This window comes from Balaenoptera musculus, chromosome 12 (assembly GCF_009873245.2).
Source record: "Balaenoptera musculus isolate JJ_BM4_2016_0621 chromosome 12, mBalMus1.pri.v3, whole genome shotgun sequence".
Classification (NCBI taxonomy): domain Eukaryota; kingdom Metazoa; phylum Chordata; class Mammalia; order Artiodactyla; family Balaenopteridae; genus Balaenoptera; species Balaenoptera musculus.
In genome coordinates this window covers 91073630-91095786 of record NC_045796.1, presented here as the reverse complement: position 1 = coordinate 91095786, position 22157 = coordinate 91073630, and the positions used below count along the sequence as shown (strand labels likewise).

Sequence of the window (22157 nt, the reverse complement as noted above, 5' to 3'; positions counted from 1 at the left end):
GGAGATTGGAGCATTTATTTAACCTGTGGATCCTGATTTTATGAGAGGAATGAGTCTGGGAGCAGTTTTCAATTTTGACTAGCTTAGTTACTAAGTGTGTTTCAACCTCTCCTTATGGAAGATGGGGTAGCCAACTCTCCTCCCAAAGCCTTGTTAAGAGTCGGTAAGAGATGCAATCAGATAATACAAAGGAAATCATTTGGGAGTTAAATTACATGGAAATGCAAGTTATGTTCCCGTTAGGAGGACTTCCCCTTGGCTCTGAGATGACTTTGCCACATTCTGTGAGCACTTGATGAGTCACTTATCCTCTCCAGGGCTCTGCTCCCTGAGGTATAATTGGATGATCTTTCAGGCCTTTCCAGTTCCATCTTTACATGGCTCTAAAATTCTCTCATCTTCTTATATTTGGAAACACTCCATCCTCCAACCCCTTACTGTATTTGCTGCCTCACATCATTCTAACAGCTTCTGAATCTCAGCTACTCCAAAAAAGGCACACAGATATAGACACTTTACAATATCCTTATACAATAACCATGGCAGACAGAGAGGTTGGGCCGTGTAGATAGAGTGCTTTAAAAAGATAAAAATCCCCTTAAAAATGAAAGATTGTTATATAGAATCAAGGCATCCAAGAATAGAACAATAACTAAGAACCTTGAAGGGCCATATTTAATGATTCCATAATCATAAATTGTGTGCATAGATGCAGGATAAAACCCTAAATAGGATGCAACTACCACAAGATGTTTGCCACCCTGAATTAAGCCCTAAATGTACAGTAACCACCTGCCAGGATTTTCCCCTCTCAAAAAGGATTTAATTGAAGGAGAACTATTACAAAGATTGTAAAATCTGGTCTTAAATAATTATCATTACCACTGATCAGTCAGCACCTTCAGTGTATACGGAGCCAACAGAACACATGCCATACTCTTCTCAATTAAAATTTAATATTAATTAGCATTTCTTTGGTACAATATACAAAACAAAGACAAAGGAAAATTTTTCCTTAAATTTTCAAAAAGTTAATCCAGTCTTCAAGTACACATTTTTGCAAATCTAAAAGTTTAATCACACTAATACAACACCTTAAAAATATTATAATATACTTGCTTTAGGTGTGCCATGTTAAGTATTTTCTCAGAGCGTGGCTTCTGTCCGCCTTATAGTACACAGAAGGGAGGGTGACACCAGAGGGGAAGTCTAGAATTCTTTGTGCAAAGGCTCTGCCAAAGAGATCAGCATGTCACTATCACTTTAGGTGAATCTGTTCTAGATCAATAATTTATTTCTGAGTCACTGATACTAGTTGTGAGTTCTTTTGTCTTGTTATTCATTTCAAGGAATAAAAAGTAAGATTATTCCTAATAGTAATGTAAAAGTGAGTTATTAATACTCTTTTAGGAGAAATGCTCAAATACAGCAACAACAACCAAAAAAAGATAGTAAACAATCTGCCTTTGATACTATCCAAGATAAGCCAGCCTGTTATCATGACTTTCTTGATTTCACCTTCTAATCTTTGTCTGCTGCTAGATCCTATTTCTTGGTTCTGTGTCCTACCAAACACCAGCACTGTCCTCTAAACATCCTTAAATAAAGCATGAAACAATAATACCACAAAATATGCTAGTTGCTCATTAAATACCTACTATGTGCCAAGTACTGTGTTAGGCACAGGGAAATTAATAGGACCTGGCCTCTGCCTTGGAAAGCTTCATGGGGTATGAGGGAGACAGATGGAGTTTACAAAAATGCTTATCATAATGCAATGAATGCTTCATTAGAGGTATGCACAAGAAACTATGTAAGCATGGGGAATGGAGTACCTAATTGATGTAGTGGCCAGGAAAACTTCATAAGAGAATTAATTGTAGAGTTTTAGGGGAAGTAGAAAGAGAACTTTCTAGGTAAAAGGAATTGCAGACCATAGAGGTCTGAGAAAGCATGGCAAATATTTTGGAAACCACAAGTGGTTTCAAAGACTAGAAGAGTAACAGTAGTGCAGGAAGCAGGGCTGGGAAGGCAAAGGCATCATTTGGAGGGTCTTAAATGTCTTGCTAATTTGGACTTTCTAAAAGTTAATAGAGGGCCACTGGAGGCTTTTAAGTAGGAGAATGACAAGATCAGATTTGCATTTTTTCTAAAGACACTGAATTTTTTAAAAATACAGGATGGATTAGATGGAGATAAGACTAGAAGTCATGGAATCCAGCTATTTCAGTACAACTTAGTAAATATTGTTAAAGGGATGAATTAAGGAATGAAAGAAGGGTGAACAAATGAAGGAAGGAAGGAAGACTGACAGTAAAAAGTGGAGGGAGAGGGACACTTCCTGAGATTTTTAATAGATAGACTCAATCAGACAGAAGGGAAGGGAGGATGCTAGTATGGCTGCCAGGTTTCTGGCTGGGGCGTCTGAGGGCCAGAGACGGGAGTCACTGGCATCAGGACAACAAAAGGATGAACTGGTCTCATGGGGAAGGGAGGAGATTATCGGCTCAGCTTTGACCATGAGGTATGAGGTACTTGGAGTTTATACCATGGAAATATATATTTCTGGAACTCAGGCGAGAAGTCTTTACTGGAAGCACAGGGAATGTTAGGAAGTTGAAACCAAAGAAATCTTCTAAACGACTCTGAGACTGTAGAGTGTAAGAGTATAGCAGAGAAGAAATAAGAAATATCCTTAAAAATACCAACAACTGGAGGACAGGAAGACAGAGGGAGACAAGCCAGGAGCCCCCAGAGGGGTAGACGAAGCAAGAGAGTTTCAAGAAGGAAATAAAGAATGAGTTTCCTCTTCTGCCAAGTAGGTTGTCAGATAATGCTCATAAAGCGTTTATCACAAAGCCTGCCCATAGAGCAGGATGATGGGCTTTGGACAGGACATATCCAAGGCAGTAAGACTCTATGGCAGTGTGGAGGATAGATGATTTTGCTCAGCTCTCTTCCCTTTCTCATTGGAAAGAACACTGGAGAGAGGAGTCATTGATCATTGATATTCATGATGTCCATTAGTGGGGAATTAACTAGTTCAATTTCATCAAAATCAATTCATAATTATAAATAACATGCTCATGAAGAAAAATATTCTGTAACTATAAATACTCCTGTTAGAAATTTTTAAAGCCATTTAAAATCAATTAAAAGGATCATGATGACACTTGTAGACAGCAGGGACTTACATGGAGTTATTTTGGGAAGCGGTAGTGCATAAGACTATTTGACAGAGTTCCATTTCCACCATTACTTGTAAAAACAGTGAATTTACTTCACACAATGAACACTAAATATAAGGAGAAGGGCTTAAATAGCAGTAAAAAGCAATTTGGATTTAAAAATGAATTTCCCAAAGACTATAAAAACAGTCTATAAGTTTGTTGTCAACCTATTTTTCCTGGCTGTCATCTGATGTTGTAAACAACATTTTCAATTTCCTTTTTAGCTCTGTGGAAGTGTGCTACAGTAACTCTAAATTGTCCTGACAGGCGCACACCAATATATCAACAAAAGCATGTTCATATATTTGTAAAACCACAATCATAGTTCTTATTTAAAGCTTATCAAAGGAAGCTGAGAAACCCTATGAATGGTTTCTTTCCTCCTGATGACAGCAACCCAGGATGGACAGACTAGGAATAATTAATATTGTAAAAGATCATGGAGTGGCCTCATGCATGAAAGACTAAAGGAAGGTACCTGTAGCAATTCTTTTCATAATGTAACTAATCAATTTCCATAGTTTTCAGCAGTATTTCTTAATAAAAATGAATTACATGAAAATGAAATTTTTCAAAATTTAAAAATACAAGCCTAATTTATAAATTTAATTCAATAAACATAAAATTACCCTATCAAATTGCTATAAAAGTTCTTAATGTCCTGCTCTCAATTTCTATACTTATCTCTTCTCAGACCAGCAACAGTTTGTAGGTTGGTTGGTACTAGTTCACAGGCTAAATCTGAATAGCACTGGCCTAGAGAACAATTTCTCTTGAAATATTCATGAGAATGAGAAGGGAGGATGGAGTTTCAGTAATTTACTACATAATCATATTTTGTGATTCACTTTTACTAAACTCATAGAAGATGACATATAGGCCAGAATGCGAGAACAACCAGCATGGTCACTGTATACAGATTCAGTGCCTCTTCCCTAGGCAGTGCTGGACAAACACGGACAACCCTCAGATCTTTAGGCTTTACTCTTCGATGTACCTGTCGTCATCTTCCTTCAGTTCTCATAGTCTTCCTCCACACAGGTATAATAAAACTGATTTAATTTCCACTTACAATCACATTCCAGTTCACCTTCTCTTAGATGATACCAAAGTTACCTTGACTCAAGTTTTAGATGTTTCCAAATGTTAGCCACACATTTTTAGGCAGTCTTTTGATTTATAACCACAGATATGGTATGTAAACACCCTCATTGTGGCAGAGTTTCTGGCTTAATTCTCTGAAGACAATTTTTTTTTAACATCTTTATTGGAGTATAATTGCTTTACAATGGTGTGTTAGCTTCTGCTTTATAACAAAGTGAATCAGTTATACATATATATATGTTCCCATATCTCTTCCCTCTTGCATCTCCCTCCCTCCCACCCTCCCTATCCCACCCCTCTAGGTGGTCACAAACCACCGAGCTGATCTCCCTGTGCTATGCGGTTGCTTCCCACTAGCTATCTATTTTACATTTGGTAGTGTATATATGTCCATGCCACTCTCTCACTTTGTCACAGCTTACCCTTCTCCCTCCCCATATCCTCAAGTCCAGTCTCTAGCAGGTCTGCGTCTTTATTCCCATCTTACTCCTAGGTTCTTCATGACCTTTTTTTTTTTCCTTAGATTCCATATATATGTGTTAGCATACGGTATTTGTTTTTCTCTTTCTGACTTATTTCACTCTGTATGACAGACTCTAGGTCTATCCACCTCACTACAAATAACTCAATTTCGTTTCTTTTTATGGCTGAGTAATATTCCATTTTATATATGTGCCACATCTTCTTTATCCATTCATCTGTTGATGGACACTTAGGTTGCTTCCATGTCCTGGCTATTGTAAATAGAGCTGCAATGAACATTTTGGTATGTGATTCTTTTTGAATTATGGTTTTCTCAGGGTATATGCCCAGTATTAGGATTGCTGGGTCGTATGGTAATTCTATTTTTAGTTTTTTAAGGAACCTCCATACTGTTCTCCATAGTGGCTGTATCAATTTACATTCCCACCAACAGTGCAAAAGTGTTCCCTTTTCTCTGAAGACAATTTTTTAAAGCAAAAAAGAAAATGGCAAATGGAGATTTCCTTTTATTTCAAGTTCTCAGGGATCTTCAGAACTTGGGCATTACATTCCTACATGTGATGGCAAATAGATCCACCTTAAAAGTAAATTATAATGGGATTAATTCTCTGGAAACATGGACTCAACAAGATGGTTGTGATGTTCTGACAGCTGGAGTGAGGTTAGGGTAACCTGGTGCCACCATCTCTGTGGCAGAGATTATAAGAAGGCCACAGACCTATCTGAACAACCTCTTCTGGGACAAATTCTAACTCCCCACTTAAATCTGCCACACAAATACCCCTTCCTCTACTTCTAAACAGTCATTATACAATTAAATGTTTCAAATATCTTCCATGTAAATAACATTCCAGACATTCATTTTCTGAAAATGTTACCTGAAATTCTGAAAATATTAGGAATATGGGATATGACTTAAATCCTCCAAGTGCTCATTTGATATTCCCCACTCCCAATGACAAGGGTAGCAGTTTTGGAAAGAAATTAGAAAATATAGAAATTTGTAAAGAAAAAAATCATTCATCACATCACCCACAAAGCACTTAAATGTCAGTTACAACAATGTTGACATTTACGTTTATTTCTAAGTTCAAGAAAAAATGCAAATGTGTTTAGCACAGATTGGAAAACAATAAGAGCATAATAAATTTTAGCTTTTCCAACTAATATAGTTATCAGGACTTTGATTGTTCTATGAAAACTTAAATATACAACTGTTAGGCATTCCCACTCCTCTATATTCCTGAAATCCTCAGAAATAGTGCCTTTCTCCAAGCATAATTTGAGGACCTTTGTTTCTTTTATGCTTCTGGTGTATCCCTTACATACATATTGCTCATGAAAATGGTCATGTGAATTATGAAACTTCATGTCAGTTTGCCTACAATATTCAGCACCATAGCATAAAATAGGCTGATAATAATGGCCGTATATCTTTGTTTGGACACGGACAACAATTTTGGGAAGCTGTAGGACATGCTGTGATTCAAGTCTTCTCAATTCTGTTTCGACCTCTCTGATCTACTCACTTCTCTCCATTTCCACGGTCTCATCACAGGCAACCCTGTAGCTGTCCGCCATTCAGCAAGGCAGGAAACCTCAAGTCTTCCACCGCATCACACCAACTCCACTCTGTGGCTCCCTCCAATCCATCCTCCACAGAATAGGAAAAGTGATTTTCTTAAAACATCTATTTCCTGTTAGGCAGCTGTGGCTCATTGCCCTTAAAATAAAATCCAAACACCTACCATGGCCTACGAGGTCGCTGAATGATCCAGCCCCTGCCGGATCTGCAGGCTGACTCCTGCCTCTGTTCCCTTTCCTTATTTTGCTGCAGCCCCTCAAGTCTTTCATCTCCTTGAGCACAGCCAAACTCTTCCCACCTTGGGTATTTGTCCTGTCATTTCCTCCACCAAGAAACTCTCTCCTCTCCTCCTCCTCCTCTTTCTGCGATTCATTCTTGTCCTTTAGGTCTGGGCTTCCTGGGAGACACTGCCCCTTGACTTCCCTGTCTGAAGTAACTACCCCAGCTATTCTGTTTACCGCCTTCATAGCACACATTACAACTTATATATTCTTTGCTTAGTTATTTTTTACTGTCCCTTTCCTCATCTGTATATAAATTCCATTGGAGGTAGAAACAGTGTTTATGCTGTGCATCATAAGATAGCAGAGCGCCTGGCATAGGCTAGGCATTTAACAAGTGTTGAGGAGCGAGGGAGGGTGGATAGCCAAAGCTATGGGGGTAAGTGAAAACCCCAGAGTGCACGCAGAGCAGGGCCAGGCAGCCCTAGAACAAAACCCCAGTGAACACCATTGTTAAAGGGATTGAGAAAGAACTAAAAGGGGCCTGCAAATAAATCTTAGGAAGACTGGGAAGAGGATGCCCAAAAGGATTTCAGGAGGGACAGTAACCTGGTCACATCCAAACAAATATTGATTATCTACTGTATTAATGTGTCAAAGGACTCCAGAAATACATGATATGACAACTATCTTAAGTAGAAGAAATTCTGAAATGCTTCTACACTTTTTTCTTATTCAGTATCTTCTGGTGATGAAACAAGCTATAGAAATACACTAAGATAGCAATGTTTACTGAACATGTCCAGTTAAAAAACAAATTTGTGATAGAGTAGGGAAGAGAAATGACTACTGCAGCTTTCTGTTAAATAAATGTTATTATTCTTGGCAGAACCTGTTCAAGAACACTCCTCCTTATGTAAGGCTGACCCTAGTAAGGCTGCTTGGGTCAGTGTCTGTCTGGATTCTGCAGCCTAAATGCCAACTCTGTAAATTAAACCTGTCAAGTGACAGTTTTGCCATAGCACGCATAACAAACCTTTGACATTTATTGATACTCCATTCCCTTTCTCTGGCCAGATTAAGTTCTCCTTTCCTAAGCTATTTTTGCCTCGCTTCAGACTGTGGCATAATTCAACATGTTCCTAACAATTTCATGGAGACTGTGGCCCTCCTGATTTCCAATTCCCAAATTATTTTCTAACGTGAAAACACAGTTTCATCTGACTTGAAGACTTACCTAAGCAATTTTTGGGCTTGTATTCAAGTTGATTAAACTTAGACATAAAAAGTAAAGGGACAGAAAATTGACATAACAGAGATTTACTAAAGAGAATTGTTTCTTAAAATAGTTTTTAAAGGTTTTTCGAAAACTGCCTTAAGTCAGTTTTACAGAGAAAGATTACCTCTAATGATTGGGTTTGATGACTTAATAAAATGTTTATTTCTGATCCAACAGGATTCTTTTATCTAAAGATATTTACATCTTTAGCACCCACTGGGTGGGTGACTGACAGTTACTATGTCTGACTGAGTCAAAACACAATAGCCCAAGTACAGGTACTGATTGGCCTACGGACTTTGACTGGCTTGTGACAAGCTTAATTGCTTGTTGGAGATTGCTGTGTCTAAAATTCACATAGAAATGATGATGTAGCACTGTTGTTTGATTTTTATTATTCATCAAAAGGATGAACTGATATCCTTATCCCAAGAAAAAAACATTGTACTTACCTATGGGAACAGATGTTAGCGAGACTTACTGTGGTGATTATTTGTGAAACACACAAATGTCGAATCATTATGTCAGACACCTGAAGCTAATATAATGTTATATGTCAATTATATACCTCAATTAAAAAGTAATAAATACACAAAAATATGTGGCTATTAAAAAAAGACGATAAAACTTTAAATCAGTAACTTAGGGAAAGAAAACTAAGTCATTTTTTAACATAGAGCATGCTTTAGTTTTAAACAACATTCATGCACTGAAAATTATATGTTCACAGAAATTTAAGTATACTCTCCATTTTAAATATTTTTTAAAAACTTATTTTATTTTTGGCTGCGTTGGGTCTTTGTTGCTGCACGCGGGCTTTCTCTAGTTGTGGCGAGCGGGGGTTACTCTTCATTGCAGTGTGTGGGCTCTAGGCGTGCGGGCTTTAGTAGTTGTGGCACGTGGGCTCAGTAGCTGTGGCACGCAGGCTCAGTAGTTGTGGTGCATGGGCTTAGTTGCTCCATGGCATGTGGGATCTTCCCGGACCAGGGCTCGAACCCGTGTCCCCTGCATTGGCAGGCGGATTCTCAACCACTGCGCCACCTGGGAAGCCCTCCATTTTAAACTTTTTTTTAACAAATCACACAAGAAGATTCATTTTAGATAAAAAATAGGCTGCTATATAACAGCAAAAGGAAAATAAACTGTTACAATGTTGATAGTAGCCATGGTTATATCCCTGAGTTTTTATGACACTTTTTACGTTTGGGGCTATACTGCACTTAAGATCACCCTCCCCACTATTATCCAGACACCCACTGGGGTATTTGCCTCTATTTAGTACACCTGGCACATCATTATACCTTGCAATCTAGTATTTCTTTTCTGGGTTGTTACTGTCACATTTGATCTTTCTATCACTGCAGTGGTAATACTCTTGCTTTATTAAAATTGTTTTTATCAGACTTCCTCATGGTCTCAACCTAACCTTCATGGCCCTAATAAGTCTGAGAAGATAGAAAGGGTTGAAATCCTCCATTCCTCTTATATGTCTGGTATAAGTGGAATCATTCAATGTTTACTAGATCTGCCATCCTATAAAGATTTCTCTGCTTGCTCTTCGTCATCAGTTTTCGCTGATCTGTAGTCTCCTGCAGTGCTTCATCTTCCAAAAGGATTTTCCTCATAATGCTCTTACAGTAGTCTCCTTTACCTCCCAACTGTGGGCTTTTGAATTTTGAATATGCTGATGAAAAGTCCTGCCTACCATGATGAACTCAAGGACACATGTTTTGCTGAGAAAAGTTAACTGCTATCTGGGCATTTTGTTTAGCTGGAAAAGAAGTCTTCCATCTTAGGGCTTCTTTCTGGAGCATTGCCGTTTCAGAAGTGTTTCCTTACTTCTGGATGTCTGGACCACTATTTGCAAGCTTGTTGGCTCAGTCTGAACCCTCTGCTTCAACAAGTTCGGATGCTGATGCTCTAAGTGCAGATCTATAGAGGTTAGAGAGTCCTCTGACCCCAGGAGCCTCCTAACCAGTGATGGGATGGACCACTGTTTTCTAAGAAGCAGCAGCTTAAAACTATTGGGCTCCACAGGGCACACACGCTCAGCAGTGAACCACAATACCACATGACACACATATAAACACGGCAGCTGCCCAAGTCGCAGACCCATGACAACCCTGAGAGAATTCAGTGGGCTGGGCAGCAAGACCACGTTTATATCTTGTTGAAAGTGTGTCCTTTCTCTTAATAGCAAAAGCTCTATCTAGTTTTTCATCCTTGACTGTCTTTTCCAAGTAGAGCAATGTGGAACCGCATCTGAGAGGCTAAGACGCGCCCCCTCCCCCCGCCCCTCCCCCTCCCCCCCGAAGCTGATTGGTCCACTTGGGAGCTTGAGCCCAGCTTTGAGAGCTTGATGAGCAACAGCTCACAGGACATTTCATGTCAGCACTGCTTGTGATCATTATGGGATCTGGCTCACAAGCCTCACAACTTGTGTCTCAAGTTCTACAAGAAAACTGGCTAATACTGATTTGGCTCTGCTTAGCTGAACTTCTATCTCGTCCCACCAAACGCATTTTTTGAAAAGCTTTCACTCTTCCAACTAGCATCACTGTGCTGACAAACTTTTGGCGTGAGAGCAGCTGACTGAACACGGGTTTTTTTTAAACTACACTATTGTAGATGTTGGTCAAGCATTTTATTTATTATGGTGTTGACTGTTCCCATGATACGTCGCCAATATTTTCTCCCCATGGGCCATTAAATATTTTAACTTTGTCAAGAGCCTTTTGCCGTATCAAAGTTTTAAACTTTTATGTAATGAAGGGGCATCATATATTTCTCAAGCTCTTTGGTTTTCCTTGACTTAGATGGATTCAAGAGTTTCCAAGGCAAGCAATTTCCTTAAAATGAAGGTGATTTGACTTTTATTCCCGTAAAAGCCTTCCTGACCCAACTCTTTTTTGAAAGCGCTAACTTTGTTTACAGAGTATGACGTTTATAAAGAAGTTGAATAACTATGCAAGCACAGTCTCTAAGTAGAAGTTCTAATAAATCCTAAGATGCTGTACTACACTGACCAAGGAAACAATGTGATTCCTAAAGCCCTCTCCAACCTATGCTCAGTGCAAACAGCAAACAAAAGGCCTCAGTGTTAGTAGAAAGCCGAGTTCTTCAGAGCAGGTAAAACTTCTGTTTACTCCTTCCAGAGAGCAGAAGAGAAATAGTTTTCAGACTAGAAATGACAGAGTTGCCCTTGTGTAACACAGAACAACCGTGATAAGCTTTACTTGTTAAGGGCCTAAATAACGAAAGACAGTGGGACGGTTCTGAAAAGGAACAAAAAGGGAAACCGCCAGCTGAGACGCAAAGAGTTCCATCGGTCCTTGACCAAGTCGAAGGCTCTTACAATTTTTAAAACGCTGCCTAACCTTCCCTCACCCGTGACAACGCATCCAGGGAGCCGCAGCACAGAGGCTGCGTGGGATTCCGCGACGCCACGCTTGAGCCGGCCGCAGCTGCCCGCGTGCGGGGCACGAAGGCGTGCCCAAGAGAGCCCGCGGGCGGCAGAGCGCTCCGGCCGAGCCTCGCGATGCCCTCCCGCCTTCCGCTGGATGTTCGCCGAAAGAAGACCTCCCCGCTCGTACGTGCCCGCAACTGCGCTCGCGCGGTCCGGGCCCGGGGCCCAGGCACCCCAGGGGTCGTCGCCCGGCAGCCGCAGGGCCGCAGAAACATTTATTTGATGACGGGGATCGCAAGGCGCAGGTGCCACGGTAAACCGCAGGCAAAGCCGACCGCGGTCTGACCTACGGCAGAAGGAAGCAGGGCCGGGACTGAGACCCGGTTCCGGCTCCGAGGGAACTGCGTTTATCAGGCGAGGCCAACTCCAGGCCTCGCCTGGTGACGAGAGCGCACGCACTCGTCGGGGTTTTAAGGAGGAAGTGCAGCACCTCCTCCCTCTCCCGGCCCTTCCCCCTCCCCTCCCTGTCCCTCCTCCGCCACTTCCCGCCCCCGCCGGGTGGCGCTCCGACTGCAGCACGGCGCCATTCATCAACCGGTTCACACCGGCAGCCGCCGCCGCTCCGTGACGTCCGCGGGGCGGGCCTCCGCCCCCGCTCGTCGGCGCGCGACCTGGGGCCCGGCTGCGATTGGTGGCCTGGGGGCGCACGTCAGGCGCGCTATAAATGGGAGGGCTTGTGACGCAAGGGCGCCTCGGCGCGCGTATTGGCCCCCTGGACTGAGGGCCGGTGAGGCTGCGCGCCCTTCTCGGAGCCGCTCGCTGTAGACCGAGTCCGGTTCCCCAGCCGCAGCCGCCGTCACCGCCGCCCGCGAAGCCGCCTACGCCGCCGCCGCCTCCGCCCCGCGACGACCGCCGCCGCCCCTGCCCTGCCGCCGCCGCCTCGGGACCGGCTGTATGATTAGGCCACAATCTTCAATGAGTAGACATATTCCTGTGAGTACCCGCGCCCCGCGCCGCCGCCTTTGTTCGGAACCCGGCGCCCGCCCGCGTCCCGGCCCGAGTCCTGGCGGTCCTGGCGGCGGGGGCGCCGGGGGCCGAGCCCGGAGCGCTGGGCGGGGCGCCCGGCGGCGCGGCGGCCCAGAAGCCGCTTTATGGCCGCTTCTTCGCCCCGGCGTCCTGCGGGCCCGGCCGGCGCCCGGAGGCCCCTTTGTTTGCCGCGGGGCCCTGGGATCGGGGACGTGGCCCGGGTGGGGCGCGGGCTGCGCGTCACTGTGGCGGGCGCGCCCCCAGCCCCGGCGGGCGGGAGAGGCGGCTACGCGCGGGCTGGGCAGGGCTCTCCGGCGCGGGGTCGGCGGGACTGGGCCTGTGGGCCACCGTGCGCTCCGCGGCCGGCACCGGCGCTCGGACAAAATGGCCTCGGCGCCGCACTGAAGGTGCGGCGCGAACCCGTGACCCGGGCCGGCGCGGCCTCGCCAGGTAAGCCGGCCGCCGCGGGGGGCGCGCCCCGCCCCCGGGCCGCGGGAGCGAGTCCAGGCTTGTCCTGCGCCGGGGCGGGCTGGGCCGGCGGCGTCTTGCGATCGCGGGCTCTTGGGCTGCGCCTGAGTGTCCCCTGGCGCGCCGTGTGCTTGCCTTCTGTGGACTTGTGGCGCCGTGGCGAGCCACACCCACGGCTGTGAGGCTGAGCTTGTGCCCGTGGAACCCGCTACCGTTCCCAGCGCGTGAGCTTGTTGCGCTGTAGCTGGCGCCGTGGGCTTGCTTGAGATCCAGATTGTGAGCCACTGCTTCCTGGTACTTTCTCTCTCTCTCTTTTTTTTTTTTTTTTTTTTTTTGGCCTCACCGAGCCGCTTTTGTGGGATCTTAGTTCTCCGAGCAGGCATCGAACCCGGGCCTTGGGCACTGAGAGCGAGGAGTCCTAAGCCCTGGGCGGCCAGGGAAGTCCCATCCTGTCGCTGTTTTCGTATGAGTTTTGTTTGATGACAGTAGAAAAGTTGGAGACCGGAAAACCAGATCATTCCCAGGAGTGAGCAGTATTTTACACATGCTCTATTCCGGGTGCGTTATCTAAAGCACAAGTAGATACGGGACAGACTCGGCAACGAACCGTTGGACGCAACAGAGATGTGTTGCTTGGACTCTGCAGTGGGACAGATCGGCTTAGGCTTCTTAACAGAAGTTGGTCCCCCATGCCCCCGTGTGTGTTATTGCGGTTATATGCAGTGGGAGGGGAACAATTCCCTCGTATTTCCAGACTTCCTATCATGGATGGTTTTTCCTGGGGCAGAGAAATGGGGACTAGGGGAGTGTCTCGGGCAGAAGAGAAAGATGTTAGGTATTAGTGGTCATTTCTGCGCTTGTGGAAATCCATCGTCCGTCTGTCCGTCGTCGTCCCGTACCGCCCCCCCCAGCCACTGGGTGCCTGCACTCAGTAAAAATAACCAGGTCACCAAAAGACTTCTTTCTGTATTGCTTTCTGTGCTTTCTCATGAAACCGCTTGCTTGAAAGGGGTGGATATGGCCAAACTCAGCTCTAACAGGAATTTCAGCTGTTCAGTATGGAAATCGGTGGTGTGCAATACTGTCTCTTCAGAAATCGGCTTTCAGTTGAAAAAAGGTAGTACGCGGAAATCAGAATACTGAGATAAGAGCCCTTGACCTTAACAGCTTTGCAGATCACTTTAATTCATTGTCATTGGAAAGGCGCCAGAATACACTTTTTATTCTAAGGAAGTAGTGTGTAGGATTTGAAGGGAAAGTATAATTGAAATTATTTCCAGTTACTGCTGTCACACTGTAAACAGAACAAAGTCTTCAGTGGCAATTTAATCACTAATTTTCTTAGCCCAGCTCACAAGTCGATGAAGTAACATCTGAGGGTGAGTTTGAACAAATTTGGATTAATGAAAGTTATCTTGCTTATGGGACACCTATTAAGACATGATTCCTGAGGCTGGTTCCTTTATTTTCACAGAAAAATGAACTGGGTTTTTGACTTAATGTTTTCTGTGATTGGCTAGGTCTTCATACGAATTATTCTTCAAAACTTAGCGTTCTTTTAGAAACTATAACTAGCGTGGGACTCAGTGAAAATGAGATGAGATAGTTTGAATGTAGTTTTTTAAGCCTTTTTTTTTTTTTTTTTTTTTTAAGCCTTTTTTAATGCTTAAATTTAAACTTAAGCATAGTAAACTAAGGGAATCTTTTGATTTCAAAAGATTTTATTTGGTAATTGATCCATGAGAATATCTGTGAAGGGTTTGGGGCAGTGGCTGGCTCTCAGTGCTCTTGTTAACCTGCTATTAATTTTTTTTTTTTTTTTTTAGTCCTCTGTTTACTCCCAACCACACAAGCTCCTTGTAAACTACTTGGAAGAAGACTAACGTCAACATCATTGTTTTTCGTGTATATATTATGAAAATATCCTGTGAATATTCATGTAATATTTGATACTAACATAAAATTGATTTAGATCTTTAAGGGGAACTTGGGGAAAATATAATTGGTGGTGGCAGTTACCTTGCTTTTGAGACCTATGAAAGAAATGTAAGGTAATTTACACTATCCCACCACCACCTCACTCTACTTTTTCTTTCAATTAGATTTCAGTTCAAGACAGGATAACTGAAATTTCGGTTTTAAAATACAAAAGACTATTACAATTATGAACGTCTTTTTTATAGTTATAAATGGGAGTTCTGTGTATATGTGTAAGTGTGTGTGTGTGTGTGTGTGCACGCACTTATGTTTCACGTAAGTTGACAACTTGATTTCAAGTTGATTAACTTCCAGAGACTCAGATGAGAGATATCTGTTAAAGGGGAATGATAAGTTAATAGGTTGTTAAGGATCAAATGAAATAGTATATATGGGAGCATTTTGAAAACCAGTTTCGTTTTTTCTTTTAAGAATATATTGACCAATTATTGAATTTTTGTAATACGTAAAAATATTTTGGTAGTTGGAAAAATCAATATAGAAAGTTGTACATAATAATTTAGAAGAATTTAAAGCAAGTAGCCCGGTTTTAAAAGGAATAATTACTAGAAGAATGTGTGTAAGGGATAGTCACCAACTGTAACAATGATATGAGGGGTATTTACTTAAAGTAATCCTCGCTTATTGATTTAATCTGTAATCACCTTGTATTTTGTGGTTCAAGTAAAAGTTTAAAAGGTGGCTTGGGCCCAGATTTGGAAAGATCGTTGTGCACTTAAGTACCGTCAAAGCATAACATGTTCCTTTTGAATTGAAAACAACTTTTTTTCTCTCTCTTTCTCTTAAACAGCAGTTCTGTGGTGTTCTTGGTCACACATTTATGGAGTTTCTGAAGGGCAGTGGAGATTACTGCCAGGCACAGCACGACCTCTATGCAGACAAGTGAACTGTAGAAATTCATTACTACTCCACCAAGAAGCCCCCATAAGAGTGGTGAACCTGGACACAGAGGTGTTGAATTGAAATCCACAGAGCATTTTTCACAAGAGTTCTGACCTGGATGGGGTAAACCTCAGTGCACTTCCTTTCTCTTGCCTCAGTATTACTAGATTGAAGAATTGCTGCTTCTTGTCAGGAGGTTCATTTCATTTCCCATTACTCCCAACTTCATACTCAGAAGCACTGAGAATTTCAAGTGGAGTGTATTGAAGTAGACTCAGTTTCTTTGCATCATTTCTGTATTCAGTCTTTTAAATTCTTTCATAACCCTATTGAGTGTTTTTTAACTAAATTAACATGGCTCGAATGAACCGCCCAGCTCCTGTGGAAATCACTTACAAGAACATGAGATTTCTTATTACACACAATCCAACTAATGCGACCTTAAACAAATTTATAGAGGTAAGTTTTGATGCTTTTTAATGTCTCAAACTGATTGCAGTTTAATAGTGGAGCCTTCTATGTAACAAAATAAAATATTTTGGAAATTGTGAGGTGTTATGACTACAGTTCCAACCCTCAGAAATATCAGCGTCTTTACGTTAGAGGTGAATTATTTTATACATTTTGAGGAGGACATGTACTTGAGTTAGTTTAGATTTATAAGTTAATATCTAGTTCTTCATGCCTCACAGTTTGCTTAATTTAAATGTATATGTGGACAGTCTAACAGTATGGCTCTTATCTTACTAGAAATTTGTTGGAGGGAGGCTCCACTTGTGGGTTTTTCACATATTTGCTTATTAGCATAATGACTGATACTATAAACCAGAGTTAGTTTATGTCTTGGCCCCCTGTTGATGCTTAGGATGCAATTATCAGCTACTGATCTACTAATTCTATTTCTGGAAGGATTGTAATGCTGAATAATTTACTTGGATGCATACACATTTTATTTTATAAATATCTATAGATAACCAGAAACAGCAAATAGGCCTTCCAGATCATAGAAGTACTTTTATTTTTGATTGTCGTCTCTATATTTTTTAAATGCCAGAAGAATTATAATTAGTAATAATGCATTATGAGTCTTAAAGCCTCTAGTCTTAAATGGTGCGGGGTTTTTACACCGCATTTTTGAGATTTTACTCTCTGAACATACTTTTAAGGCTCTAAACTATACACCGTGCACTGCAAATGAGCAAAAGTTTAAAGAGTTAATATAAGTCAAGTCAGATTGCTTATAGTCATGAAGTGATTCCTTTGGTCCTTTGTTCCTGAGTTGCTTCTGATCCTCTTCTGTTAGTGCTTCATCTGGCCAAGGTTACCGGGACTATAGACAACTTCAGTAGATGAAGGGCCATGGGATTTTTTTTTTTTTACTTAAAATTTATTAAAAATATATGATGTTTAACATTCCCTTTCCTTTTAATGCTATTTTAGTATTGTCACTTAAAACAAGACTTGTGACAATAAGACTTAATAAGACCGTGTTAAACATACGTGATTTTCTGTTAACCTGTTAGAGAGGTGATCAAAATGACAAATGGTGAGCAAGAGTGACGTGGTTATGAAGACTTCATATGCTTTTTTACATATGTTTTATCCAGGAACTTAAGAAGTATGGAGTTACCACAATAGTAAGAGTATGTGAAGCAACTTACGACACTAGTCTTGTGGAGAAAGAAGGCATCCATGTTCTCGTAAGTGTTTAATGGTTCCCATATGTTCACAGTGCTGTGCTGCCAAAGTTTAGTCAGATAAACCACTGGCTTCAGAAAGCTTAATTGTTGCAAAAGTTGTTGCAAAAGTATACACTGTCTTAAGGTCCAAATAAAGGTGAAAGCTGAGCAGAGGTTTGAAGCAATAAAAGATCTTTATAAAGATTCAGCCCGTATTTGCATTTCATTGACAGTGGGGTTTCATAAAACATTTGTTTAAACGTTAAAAGAAAATGCTTCTGGCAACATTTGGGTGTTAGAATTTTAGAATTATTATACCGATTACATTAAAAGTCTAAAATGTGTATTCTTTTGACTTAGGATTGGCCTTTTGATGATGGCGCACCACCATCTAACCAGATTGTTGATGATTGGTTAAGTCTTGTGAAAATTAAGTTTCGTGAAGACCCTGGTTGTTGTATTGCCGTTCATTGTGTTGCGGGCCTTGGGAGGTAAGAGAATTTCTTAAACCCATTTAATGATATTGGTCTTCATTCTAGTTAAAGCTTTATTTTGACTCCCATAAAGACACGGTTGTCAGTTTGTGAATCAGTTTGCTTTGTTAGGTTACTTACTGAGTTAAATTTAAAAGTAGGTGAGCGTAGCAGTAATGTGTTCCAGTACATTTGGAACCGACAGATGCTATCGCTGAAATTTATACTTGCCCATGTGGGCGGAATTACTTAATTGTGTGTTCTAGGTTGTATCCATAGTATTGGGAATCACTGTCCAAGCTCATTGGAAAAAGGATCATGAATTGTCTCTAAGGTGTTTTTGCACTGCATATGGTGAGTTTGTGGCAGGGTTCTTGATCCTGGAGAATCCTGATTCAGTAGGAACTCATTACACAGCAGTGCCAAAATATACGTGCCCGTAGTTGTAAATTGCTACCACCACCCTCCTCCCCCACTGCCCAGACCATGGCCCTAGGGAGGCTGGCATGAAACTGTGTCACAGTCTCATTGATAATAAAACAGCAATTTTTTCTGGAAGATCTTTAAGTGGAAAGTATTTTTCACTGCTTGGAATTTAGAAAATATTGTCCACATGTGTCAAGATTTACCCTCTCCCTTAAATTTTTTCAGGACTGCTCTCCAGTGATACAGGTCTTAATTTCTAGGCTTATTTGTATTAGTTAAGGACATAGTTGTCTTTTTGGTTATAGATTAAAAACCTGGGTTTGATATGAAAATACTGATACTCTATTAATTTAATTTTTAACATAAAGTCCAACATTTTCTATAGGTATTAACGTAGGAAGTGCGGTAAATAATAGTGCTTTCGGATGGGGAAATGTTCAGAGTATTGAATTTTCCAGGATTTGACTTTGAAAAATAATTTACTATAATTCTTACCTTACCAGAGCTCCAGTGCTTGTCGCCCTAGCGTTAATTGAAGGTGGAATGAAATACGAAGATGCCGTACAGTTCATAAGACAGTATGTATTTAATACGTTCTTTCCGTTTGCACTTTTTATTTCCCTGTTGAATGTTAGCGAATTTAAATATATTACTAGGAAAGCAATTTGTTTCCAAGAGCCTGTCTGACCATTTTGTTCATTTTTAAGATAGTATTACCACCAGGGAATATCTTACTTGTTTGCATTCCATGTAGATACTCATATTACAAAGATTCTAATCCAGTAATAATTCTGTAAATTATTGTTTTACTTTAAATTCTTGATTGAATATGTTGCTTGTTTATCTGCCCTTTTATTGAGGTATAGTTAGTTAAAATGCACAGATATCAAAGGTCGATGAATGGGCGGTAACAGCCAAATAAAATAACCACTCAGTGCAATATACAGAATATTTTGATCATTTCAGAAAGTGCCCTCATGCTGTTTGTAGTCATCTTCCCAACCACCAGGGGCAATCTCTTTTTGACTCATATTACAGTAAGTTAGTTTTGCCTTTTCTTGGGCTTTATATAAATGAATTGGTAAGTTTGGACTATTTTATAACTACCTCTCAAAAAGATTTAGAAAAGTAACTTTTTACGGCCCTTTTCCCGTTTACACATGGATGCTGATCCATGTTTCTACCTTAAGTCACAATGTAATAATCAAAAAATAACTTGCTACAAGAAAGGTGCTGATTGCCTCCTATAGAACAGTAAATGTTAATTATAGAGGGACTTTGCTTTAATTCGTCTTTTGTTTTCTTCCTTCTAGAAAGCGACGTGGAGCTTTTAACAGCAAGCAACTTTTGTATTTGGAGAAGTATCGTCCTAAAATGCGGCTGCGCTTCAAAGACTCTAATGGTCATAGAAACAACTGTTGCATTCAGTAAAACTGGGGTGCTTGATGCCATTGCTTGGAAGTGGAACCTAGGCAGGATGGGATTTGTCATACCTGTTAGCCAGCACGTTGGCTTGGTGAAGTCTGATGAAGCTTCCATAGGAGTGTTGAAACGCAGTTTTACCAGGCCACAAGCCTGGCAGAATTGCAGCCTCTATGTTTGGGTTATGATCAACCTACTTGGACACTTAGCAAAGGATTCTTGCTGTTCAGCATTTAAAATGTGCTTATCGTTTGTACCAATTGACTTTTCCTGAAATCATGTAGTATGGAGTCATTCATGTCTTTAAAAATCTGTTTCCATGCCAGATTCCTATCAGTATATAAGAAATTTAGAAAGACTAGGTGCCAAAATACCCAGCACAATTCTTGTTACTTTTAGTATCGAACTAAAATCCCAGGAACTATGAAAACTCTGGACCTTATGTGTTTTATTCTTTCCATCATTTCAAACATAGAAAGTAGGGCCTATAAGGTTATTTGCTCACAGTATGTTTACATCTTCCACATTCATACCAGTATACATCAGATTTGCTCGTTTGGTTTTTTTTCATTAACCAAGTCTTACCAGTGATTATTTAATGTCTTTCTATAAATCTCATTTTGTGCTGTCATGGAAGACCTCCGTTTTGAAAATCTACATTGTACAGAAGCACATGTCTTTAATGTCTCCAGACAAAAAAGCCTTACAGTTAATTTTAATGTTTGCACTTCGGGGTGCAACTTACAGGGAGGGCCTGAAAAAGGAATGGGAGGGGGCTATTAAGTATTTTTAGTAAAATGTTGCCTTTGTCTTGTGCAGAACATGTAGAATATGCGCTTTAATTTAGTAAATATTTTTTTAAAATGTAGAAATACTTTGTTATTGTAGCTAAAACAATTCTTAATCATAAAATTTCTGAAATTCTTGTAATTTTTTTTCAAACTTATCTGAAGTTGTTTACCAACTTATTTTTGTTTGAAGTGTGATTCCCAACCTCTTGCAAAAAAAAAGTGGGTTTCTGCTAATGAATTGAGCAGACATTTAATATTTTATATGCCTTTTGAGCTGTGTAACTTAATATTTGGATACTTGACAATTTGTTTTATTATGTGATTGATAAAATGGTGATGTGTATTAACGTCAGCTCAACCATATATTTATACTGTCCGGGAACACGTGGTTATAGTTCTGTGGGAGAAATAATTTGTCAGTGTTCACCAGCTTGTAAAAATCTAGTGCGAGAGCTTAAACATTAAATAAATGATGAAATGCATTTATCGTCATTGAAGTTGTTTTGCTTAAAGTTAACTTATTTTGTAGAAAACGATAAGAAAGAATTGCACTTCACTTACTGCCATTTGAAGCGTGGATTTTTTTTTTAACAAATGAAGGATTAAATGAAGTTGGCGTGATAAGCTCCTTATAATTAGGCAGGGAACTATTTAATATTAAAAGTGCTTTCCATTATAAACTTTTTTTTTAAGGTTTAGATAATCATGAACCAATGTACTCTTATGTACTGTGGAGAAAGGCCATGATTTGAAGCTCAGTTCCACCAACTAAGTGGTTTTGGGCAACTTAACTTCTGAGCGTCAGTTTTCTCGTTAGCATATCAATAATTACATACCTTTATAGGTTTTGAAATTAATTCAGACATAAATTTTTGGCATGTGAGGTCTTAATAAGTGTTAAGCTTCCTTCAGTAATCTGAAGTACTTTTGCATAGCTCGTGTTAATCTAAAAGGGAGAGATGTCCTTGTCTGATAACCCTTTTTTTAAAAAAATAGCTACAACTGAGTAAAAGCCTCAAACTTTGAGTAAAAAAACGATACTCCACCTTATGTTTTAAAGAATTTGCTTCCATTTCTTCATACCAGTTTAGCAATTAATATACTCCATTCTTGAAACTTAGGCTGGTTGTATGCATTAAGTTGTGAATGGAAGGATTAGTAGTAATTCTATAATTTGATATATATTGCCAGACTAATCAGTTGATTAATGTAGCTATCATAGCTACTTACATATTGAAGGTCTTATTATCAGGTAATTTTCATAATTCAGTTACCTTATAATCCTATATTAGTTATCCCACATTTACACGTAAGGGATATGAGCCTCTAGTTAGGTGATGAGCTCATAAGTGGTAAAAACTCAGGGACTCAAATCTGTGTGACTGTCCACTCTACCACACAGCTGTGACTATATATATGCCTGGCCATTTTTTTATGTTACCAGTTGTTAAAGCGCTTACATGAGTTTTCAAACTCCTGCCTATGGAACCCATTTTGTTTAAGGACAAAGTGTTCCACAACACTGATTTTGTAAATTTCTTCATTTAGATTAAAACCTTTTTTATTTCTGCAGAAAATCCCTTTTGAATTAAGGCAGGATAGGCTAAGATATGCTGCAGAAACAACCAACCCTGAGAGTAACGGATTTATTTGTCACTTAAGTGTCATATCAGAGGAACCCAAG

The 22157-nt window shown here is 40.6% G+C and overlaps 1 protein-coding gene across 2 annotated transcripts; it reads left to right on the top strand.

The window, feature by feature from the left end:
* The first annotated feature begins 12060 nt into the window (after nt 1-12060).
* On the top strand, nt 12061-20965 carry PTP4A1 (protein tyrosine phosphatase 4A1). Of its 2 annotated transcripts, none has more exons than XM_036871636.1 (6): nt 12061-12301; nt 15591-16141; nt 17290-17382; nt 17722-17852; nt 18764-18838; nt 19574-20965. In XM_036871636.1, the coding sequence occupies exons 2-6, from the start codon at nt 16037-16039 to the stop codon at nt 19689-19691; spliced, it is 522 nt and encodes a 173-aa protein (XP_036727531.1). In that variant the 5' UTR covers nt 12061-12301; nt 15591-16036; the 3' UTR covers nt 19692-20965. The 2 variants fall into 2 exon arrangements, with proteins under 2 accessions (XP_036727531.1, XP_036727532.1); XM_036871637.1 differs by lacking the exon at nt 12061-12301 and adding an exon at nt 12621-12784.
* The last annotated feature ends 1192 nt before the right edge of the window (nt 20966-22157 follow it).